Genomic DNA, 9,738 nt, shown 5'->3' with positions numbered 1-9,738 from the left:
TTATACTAGATTCCTATTATTAACGAACTCTCAGACCGTGGTTGATGTGTCAGCACGATTCGGTCCGACCCCCAATGTACAAGATCGTCGATGCGGTTAGATGTCAAATGGGAGTCTTTGTCAGGTCAGGTTGAGTATTGGCCTCATCTCCCGAGGCTAGTCTTTGTCGTTAGACTCCTGTACTCTGATCAAGGTCGGGAGGGAGATTTCCTGACTCGACCCTTCCGAAGACTAAATTAGTATCGAGCAGAGTTTTTTTTTTGGAAAGAAGGAATTCCCCTTTACTTGATGTCGGTCGGGGGCTTTTATACCTGCGAGCGAGGGTCAGTCGTACGTGATCTGATGATGGCGACCGACTCCTCGGGTGATCGACTTGTATCTCTACAGGAGCGCTAACCAACCTGCACAGAACGACATCACACAACACTATTCTGAGCTTTCCAGAGTGACTTTGTACCGCATGGCATTGTCTTATGCGGCTTTGGATGACGCGAGAAAGGGCGATTGTCCTCTTGAGTTCGAGGTGACACATCTGACACACGATGTTCCATCTCAACCTAGAGGCTCCAAGTCTGCGCTGAAACATTTGCTGAATGTGGCCACGAGAGCATTACCAGATTATTCCTTATCACTTATACTTACGAAAGTAAAATATTTAATCTCGTTTCTCTTCATGCCATCGACTCTATCGACGCAAATATCTCACATGCTCAGTGGTACACCCTACGGTATTTTCGTCAGTAGAGTCAATGACGTGAAGAGAAATAAGATTATAAATTTTACTTTCATAAATATAGATATCCTAAGATAATTTTTGAAAGTATAAAGATCAAAACGTTGAAGGTAGTTAATGAGATAATATATAATTAATCCTGTAAATATAATATATATAGTTCGAAAGGGTGTTATTTAGGTCAAAACCTATTTCGATATCATCACCCACCGCAAATCTGCGATCACAGTCTCGCGATCGATCGAGTAAGCTCCAATGATTTCTATACGAATAAAGATCAAAAGCAGTCCTCTCACTCATTCCCGAAGGCCGGTGTCTCGATCCAACGACACCTTTCTCTCCCAACTCATTCCGCGGCCATGGAAACATAATGATGGCAAGCATCCCCCATCATGCGTCTCTTTGCTGCCTCCTCTCCCTTTGCTTCCACCGCATCTAAAGCTTCCTCCATCTTTTTGACGACACTGATCACATGGGACACCAACTTAGTGAACTCGAATCTTAGCCATACATCCTCTTCTCTTTGCTTTGCTTTGCTTTGTTCATGTCATTTCTTTTGTATATATGTATATTATAAGGTTTAGAAAGAATTAGGAGTATTTTATCAAAAAATATATAATATTAATTTCTTTTCGGATAACAAAAAGGGCCTAATTCTTTTACTTAAATAATTTGATCACATATACTATTAAAAAACTTGATAATTTATTATTGTAAAATTTTTTACAAAATAAAAAATGATACTAATTATCGTATAACATTACGATGATTCTAAGTTGATTAGTATTATTTTTTTTAAAAAAATTAATGATAATTAATTATTAAAATTAAAGTTTTTTTAATAACATCTATGATCAAATCATTTAAGTAAAAGTATAAGGGTATTTTTGTTCATGTTGAAAAAAGATGCCCCTAAATAAAAATAAATATGAGGTGTTATCGGGTAAAAAACCAATATTAGAATTTTTCAATAAAATATCTAATAATTAGTATATGTAATATTTTTTTCAAATACTTTGCAAATGTTATGTAAGAACAAGGCTTCTTATGATTAAGTATATGAATCATACTTAGACCCAAAGATTATAGAACTTATCATGTAATAAAGATATAAAGAAAAGAATATAATTCAAATCAACTTTTAGTAAGCATAATATAAAAAAAATATATAGTTACAAAATAAAGTTATTTCACACATAAATAATATATAAGGATTGACAAAAAAAAAAAATCAAGGAGCAAATGGTTAAGATAGATAAACTTCTAAAAAACAATGAAGAAATAAAAGTCAAATCATACAAAATCAAAGATCTCAACATTCCAAAGGCTAGGTTTTCCCCTTGGCATCTTTCTTTTGTCAAAGCTCACAAAGATAGTAGTAGTACACAATCATTGTGTTGTTTCTATTTGTGTTCTTAGGGATGCTTTTCTTTTATCTCTCATCAAGCTAGCTAGTGGAATTGTTGACAACCCAACCATCTGCCATCATACTGTTTTCCTTCTAATATCAACAATCATGTCCACATCATGTTCTCTTTCTCACCCAACATTCTTTAGGTGTTCCCTGTGATGCCACCACAAGTGTGCACAAGTTGGAGAGTATATTGCAACCACTATCACAGTCAAATTTTTCTTTAAATGTCACTGATAAATTGTTGGAGCTGCCTCTGACTACTTGAAATATACAAATGTCAAGACATCATCACATCAAGAAAAGAACAAGAACAAAAATTTGTTCTTCGATTGGTCCTTTGCTGTCTCCTTTTTGTCACACTTAACCCAAATAAGGTGGGGGGAATGAGAGAGCCACTGTGAGATCACATATATGTCTTTGTTAGGTGTATGTGAGGGAAAACATATAGAAAATGAAATCAACACATAGGATTTTGACAATTTTCACACCTGTATGGTATAAAAAATACTTAGTGGTATTGCAACTTATGTTAACCAATATTATACAAAAAAATAAAGGATTGATATATGTTTTGTATGGGTGTTTCATAATACCAACAAATATCGATGGATGAATCAAAGGTAACTTAAAAAAAAACTTAAATTATTATTATTATTATTATTATTATTATTATTATTATTATTATTTTTTGTAAAATATTTTTTTTAGTTTATTCATATAGTACGCTACTTATTTTTTTAAAAGATAATATTATCCTTAGCCTCTACCTCAAGAATTATCGCTTTTACCTTTCTACTCCATGTCCATCATTCATATCCTCATCCATCATCTTCATTCCGCATTCTCCACCTTTGCTCTTTCTCCACGTCCTCCAACTTTGTTGGAACTATACACTACTAGCTCTCAGTCACGTCCTCCTCCTTCATTAGATATTGACATAATAGATCGTCATTGCTCTCACCTTTCCTCTTCTCTTCACCCGTAAGCCTCATATTGTTCTCCTTTCCCTTAACTCTATCCACTTTTTTATCATATTTCTCAATGTCACGTCCCTAAATATCGTATTAATGGTTAAGAGCACATGACAAAGTCCATTGGTGATGGTGGGATTACTCCTATCTCAATGGTGGCGGCGTAGCTGCTAACTCGATGGGAGACTCATGATGTCAAGATCTAATAAAAGGGAGGATGCATATAGACAATACGATGAAGACGAAGATAACATGACATAGACAATAGGCGAAGGCACAACCATAATTATAAACGAGGGGTGAAAACAATGTGACGACAAAGTATGACGAAAGATAAGTAAGCGAAATTCAATTATAATCACAACTTTTAGAAAGAAAATAACTCTTAAAAAAAATAAATCTAGCAACGAAACGCTCTACAGAAAAAGAAAATTTTGAGATTTTTCTTAGAAATCTGCCCATCAATCGATTGACATGAATTCTTGACATTTACCTCTTCGACGGTCTGTCATGCGTGACTTGCCGTTGGACGAGACGACGGAGCCCACGTGCGCCCCTTCCCATTCGTCGAGCAGTTCGGGAGATGTCCACGAAGGCAAAACTTTGGCGCTCTAAACAATACTTTGAACTACTCGTTCACACGGCACCCCAAAACTACGCGCCTTGTGATTGGGTCTAATGACGGGACCCATATTTAGTTGGTAAAGGTTTGCGGTGTCGTGGAAAGCGACTCCCCTTGTGTAATGTCTTACGCTGGAGTCTGATACTCCTCATTACTCAACCCCAAGAGTACCCGCGTTGTAATTGCTCAGAACAGTGGGGCCGACGTAATCTTTACACAGGTCACGAGAGTTGACAGGTAGGTAAAAGTGTGCCGATATAACATCGAATGCAACCCGCCCTTTCTAACTCCTCAGCAGCGTTACTCTCTCTCTCTCTCTCTCTCTCTCGCTGCTTCCGATCTTTCATGCCGCTCCGAAATCTCTGTAGTTCTCCCGATTCGCCCATCTTTATCTTTTACTGGCAACCATTTTCTTCCCCTCCTCTCTTGTCCACGAGCAGTGGCCGACGCCGACCAAAAAGAAGCAGAACAACCGGATAAGGGTTAGTTGGATTCCCCTGCATTCTCGAATTTCCTTTTCCTTGTCTATTTCGTGGCGTTTCGTACGAGGAGTTTGGATTTGGTTGTAGGCACCCACTCAAGGCCCTTCCTTTTCCCCCAAATCGTCTTCTTTCGTTGTTCCCCTTCCCAGCAAGGACTCCGTCGGCCGGGTCGCAGGCGGTAGCCGGAGGAAGACAAAAAAAAAGAGGACCTTAGCTGGTTTGATGCAGGAAAGATAGGGTTTTTCGTGCGTTCTTTGTCCTTTTTTCCGCGGATGATGATGGTTGCGGGATGGCAGAGGTGATGAAAGTGTAAATGAGCACAGATATCTGCTCAAAAAATGAAAGAATGTGATTTTTGGAATAGTATTGCTGATTGCCCATGAGATTTTTGTTTTACTGAATGAACCTTGCTCCTTTGGAAGAAAATGGTCGTTAGAATCCTTTAACAATCCCATTAAGATGGAAGATGATGCGTCGTGCTTCTTGTGATTAGCATCTTATCGTTGTGGCTTCGATGGGCGGTATAGACTTGTTCAAGCAAGTGTGCGTATGGGTCCAATTCCAGAAGCAAGACTTTGTGAGTGGCCGAGTTGCTGCAAGCCACGCCGTGGAGAAACTTACGACTCTGATCGACCGCCACTGGCCTTTGGTTTACAGCTGGTGCACAATTGTGGCGATGTTTCTTTTTAGGTTGCTGTTGCGTTGGAGGGATTGTGTCGCGAGAGGCTTGAGGTCCCTCTTTACCTTCGGTACAACAGCGCTATTCGTCATTTTGTGGAGTTGCTTCGTTTGCTTGACTTCGATGACTTCTATTGTCTATGCGATTCTATCTCTGGTTCGTTAATTCTCACCCTTGACATGACTTTCTTCACTCTCGACCAGATTCTATTTTTAAACAAAGCTGATTATGTTTGTTTTCTGGGTTTATGTAATCTCAGCTAGCTTGATGCTTCTTCTGTCTCTTGTTTCGATCTAGCTTCGTTTAATATATAACTATTTTTTGGGCTAGCTTAGTTTCTTGTTGGTGATTCTTTATGCCATCAAAAAAATGTCAGGATGCATCAGAATGATCACCAGCTTCTACTCACTAGTCGTAGGTGTCGTTTCCCCCTTCATGAATTACTTTACTGCAGTATATGATCAAGTGCATACGATATATACTGTTATGGCCTAGATAGTGGCATTTGATCTTCAATCATGTTCTTAGTTGTTATAGGCCTCGACAGTGGCATTTGATCCTTAATTGTGTTCTTAATTGCTTATATGCTACTTTGGCTTTTCCATTGGAATGTCTAAAGTAGGATTTCAGGTCCTGATAATAGGCATATGCTTTATAGATAAGAGTACTAGATTCAGTGCCTCTATGGTGGTTTATCACCTAATCGTCTTTTGGGAAATAGAAATTTCTATGTAAAAGCATAGAGAAGGTATATGCATATACACTTTTTACTTGCTTAAGAATAACATGTAGAAATAGAATTAAGCTATTGTATGTTTAAAAATCTCTCCAGTTGTTATAGATTTAGAAACCAGATCGAGCCTCCTTTTAAACACATCTTCCACAAATTTGCAATTTTGTGTCAATTTGGAAGTGAAATGATTTGAAAAAGATATGTTTTTGTTTTGTTTATTGTTATAGGAAAATCCAGCATTGTTACAAAGTCAATCGGAAAATAAGTCAATTTCTTTATAGAGTTATAGCTCTTTACACATTCCTTTTCCTGCTCAGATGGTGATGTATGCAGAAGATGTCAAATGGTTTAAGTTATCTAATTGATTTTTCATTCATCCATGGTAAATTCTAGCACAACTACTTGCTTATATCCGGTATTGGATTGGGACTCATGGTTTGTATGCTGCCATTTCTTCATCTCACTTCATCTCTTGTTGTAAGCCAAGAAGTATGGTTTAAGGTTAAAAAGTTCAGTCTGTTTGTATCTGTGATTGCATTAGATAAACACTGAATTTCATTTCCTGCACTGTGCTTGATTCGTTTGAGAACTTATATATTTAGTTTTTTTACTCACAATTATGTACTCTCACTTGTATTATAGTCCACAAATAAGAGAGAAGTAATTTAATCTGAGAAACTTCTGAGTAGAGCCCAATTTTTTTAATTGCAACAAAGACCAGTGGTTTGTGCAAAATTTATGTGTATATGCATTTTGTCAGGGAGCTGCTGCCACGTTCATTCACTATTTGGGTTTCACACCTGGACTATCTATTATTGGGCCTTGTGGCATTTTGATTATGTGGATTTATGGCTACTTTTGGTTAATAGCAATGCTACTAATAGCTGGAGGTATGCAAAGAGATTCTCCTATTTAGATTTGCATTAGTTTCTTGCTGGACATGTCTTAAGTGGACTTTCTTTTGCATGCAGGTTACGTAATCTCCCTTAATCATGCACGTTACTTGATATTGACTGCGATTGGATATGCAGTTTACTGTGTCAATGCTTATGTTGGATTGCATGGAATTTTTGTAGCATTAAATCTCTCTTTTATTTCCCATGATATATTAAATAACTTGCTTCAAAGGTGTGATTGTACTGATGAAGGCACACATGTTAAAGAGCAAAAGGAGTCAAAACAGGTCATGGAAGACTTTTCTGTTGACAGTGAATATTCCCCTCCGACTAAAGAAGCTGAAGATGCAGTGTATTCTAAATCATTTTGCACGACAACCAAGGCATCAAATCTTTCAAATACAAAGAAGGATGCTTCCTCTAGCAAGGTTGTCATAATGGAGCCGATTTCGTTGGTTGAGATGGAAAGGATAATGAACAGCTCAAACCATTATGAAGTTCTGGGCCTTCTTAGGAATAAGAGTGTTGACCATAATATATTGAAGAAGGAGTACCATAAAAAGGTGTGCTACTGGGTATAAAGATGTTTCTTCAATTAAAACTAGCCTTATCCAATGCATAGCATGTCACAAGTTAACATGTGAATGTGAATTCCTAGGTCTTACTTGTACATCCTGACAAAAATATGGGAAGTCAATTAGCTTGTGAATCATTTAAAAAGCTTCAGTGTGCATATGAGGTAAATTATATCCCAGAAAATACTCTTTTCTTGGTTTCCTGAGTAAAATATTGTAGAACAGCAATAATTCAGTGCCTTCTATTTATTTTCTTTCAACATGTTCAGGTAATATTTCACAACTAATAAGCAAGAAATTTCAGGTTCTTTCAGATTTGACAAAGAAGAAAAACTATGATGAGCAATTGAGCAAGGAAGAACATGGGAGAGAGTGTCAGAGGTCTTCTGTTACATCTCAGCAGGTATAATACATGATAATCTACAGTACATGGCATGACTTTGTATTCTTTTAACTGTTTGAAACTGGTAGTTATAAAAATACAAGACTTGTCAGCTCACATATCATGCACTTTCAGTTTTTCTAGTACATAATAATGTAATGTTTACTTTGTGATAAATGTTTGTCATGCATCTGAATCTAATGGACATAACACTTTGGCTTGTGTGCTAATTGTAATATTGGTATCTTTCCACAGAATGGGGTTTTAATTTTTGTCATTGTAAATGTTGCATCCGCCTTGGCATAGAGATAACATTCATTCTAGAGAGTTGCATCATATCATGTGCCTTCTATACATGTTACCAAAATTTATCATATCATTTCTTGATTCACCCAACTGACCATCAAATATGCTAGATTATTTGGTTTAGCATAAATCTATTATTTTACTATTATAATCTATATTTTGGTGGTAGTTCTTCAAAAAGATAACTGGAACACTTCTTTATTGGGTTTGCACCTGATTTTTAAATTCAAATCTTTTAAGGGATTAGTCAAAACAGGTGATCATTTATTTTTTTGTCACCACCATCGTCAAATGATCAGTGTTGGTTGGTAATCTGACTATATACCTGGAGCATATGAAATGCTGGCCCTTTACTTGTGTTGTCAGGGTTCTTCAGTTTGGCATGTGACTTTGGATTGTTCTGATACTATGAATTTTCAAACTAATTATTTTATGAGATATGAAGTTTTTAACTAAGCATCTGATTGCATTACGTTACAGGGAGGGGCAGAGTTCCATCCTGAAGAATCTAGGTGCATTCAGTGCACAAAGTGTGGAAATTCTCATATATGGATATGCACCAACAGAAGTAAATCCAGGGCAAGGTGGTGTCAGGTGAGAAGCTAACCTAGTTTTTGACATCATAATGGTTCTTATTCACATATTTATTTACAATAAGAGCTGTGTGATCTTTGAAGCTTGATTATAACATTCTGTTCCAACAGGATTGCTCCCAATATCATCAAGCCAAAGATGGAGATGGGTGGGTAGAAAGTGGCTGCCAACCAGTTGTTATGACACTTCAGAAGGTAGCTTATGACTTATATGTTTAAGAACATGTGAATTTTCTTTCTTCAAATATTATTTTGCTGGTACTTAGGATATCTTTTCAATCTTTAGCATTTTTCATGATCCCAAGCCTTAATAAGTGTTACCAATTATGCTTATGTTAAACAAACTGATGGGTGCTTAATATTTTTAAGCTATTTTTATAACTGTGAAAAATACCAATGTATTCATCGACTGTTTTTATTCATATGGATATGGGATCTTGTTTCAGTCTTAGTGCTTGAATGATGAATCGTGAAATGGAATAAGGAACTATTGAGTCCGAGTTCAAGCTTCAGACAAGTCGACAAAATGAATTAGATACACTGCTTAATCTTTTTTCGACTCCTCTGAAAGAAAGAAACTCTTTTGATACTATACCTGTAGTTTACAGGTGTCCTTCAGTCTTATTATTAGAGACAATTGGCACTGACGTTGCATTTTATGTTGTTAATCATTTTACTTCTCTGTTTCCTGTTTTTTAGTTGGAAATCCCACGAGCTTTTGTCTGTGCAGAGAGCAAAGTATTTGATGTGTCCGAGTGGGCAATTTGTCAGGTTAGAATTCGACGATTTCTATTATTTTCTTGCATTCTGTTTTCAAAATTTTACTAAATCTGGAAATTTTATTTGAATTTTTTTTTGATGGGTTGTTTTAAGGTGAAATGATATCCTATTGATGTTTAAATTGATAGATGTTTTGGGAGTTGCATATTCATATACTACTAGAATTTTGCTTTAATTTCATATTTCTTTTTTTGTCAGTGGATATCTATCAGATTTATCGATAAAGAGCTGGATCTGAGAGTTCAATGTTTATTCAAGTTTCTGGTGTTACTCAAACAACTATTTTGTGTTAGATCTAGCCTCAACTTTAAGCTGCCATTTGGAGCAGCCATCGCATAAGAAACTTTTTTGTTCATACTTCCTAACTGCAGTCATCATGCAATTAGATTGTGTTATTCTTGGGCTCAGGTAGCAGTTATCTGAACGACAACTTTGATAATTACCAGATAGTAGTAGTACTCCAACAAAGGCAATGTTGCTGGTCTCTTCTTTTTCAGTAGAGTTGTGGTGAAACTCAGGGTGTGCACTTTGCAAGATAATTTGCTGACTAGTTTAAGATTATTTTAGTTCTG

The 9,738-nt window shown here is 36.5% G+C and overlaps 1 protein-coding gene across 2 annotated transcripts in view; it reads left to right on the top strand.

The window, feature by feature from the left end:
• The first annotated feature begins 4,073 nt into the window (after positions 1-4,073).
• LOC135595425 (uncharacterized) overlaps positions 4,074-9,738 on the top strand; it is a 6,938-nt gene continuing 1,273 nt past the window's right edge. Inside the window, exons 1-9 of one of the 2 annotated variants that reach the window (XM_065086314.1) lie at positions 4,074-4,222; positions 4,310-5,057; positions 6,395-6,524; positions 6,606-7,093; positions 7,189-7,269; positions 7,410-7,508; positions 8,274-8,387; positions 8,498-8,581; positions 9,086-9,157. In XM_065086314.1, coding sequence (XP_064942386.1) covers positions 4,737-5,057; positions 6,395-6,524; positions 6,606-7,093; positions 7,189-7,269; positions 7,410-7,508; positions 8,274-8,387; positions 8,498-8,581; positions 9,086-9,157 — 1,389 coding nt within the window. In that variant the 5' untranslated portion in view covers positions 4,074-4,222; positions 4,310-4,736. Of the gene's footprint in view, positions 4,223-4,309; positions 5,058-6,394; positions 6,525-6,605; positions 7,094-7,188; positions 7,270-7,409; positions 7,509-8,273; positions 8,388-8,497; positions 8,582-9,085; positions 9,158-9,738 lie in introns of those variants that run through there. The other variant, XM_065086315.1, reaches the window with a different exon arrangement.

The sequence above is a fragment of the Musa acuminata genome, chromosome BXJ1-10 (assembly GCF_036884655.1).
Source record: "Musa acuminata AAA Group cultivar baxijiao chromosome BXJ1-10, Cavendish_Baxijiao_AAA, whole genome shotgun sequence".
NCBI classification, from domain to species: Eukaryota; Viridiplantae; Streptophyta; class Magnoliopsida; order Zingiberales; family Musaceae; genus Musa; species Musa acuminata.
Note: the sequence above shows the minus strand (reverse complement) of the source record. Positions and strands in the feature narration are given on the sequence as shown.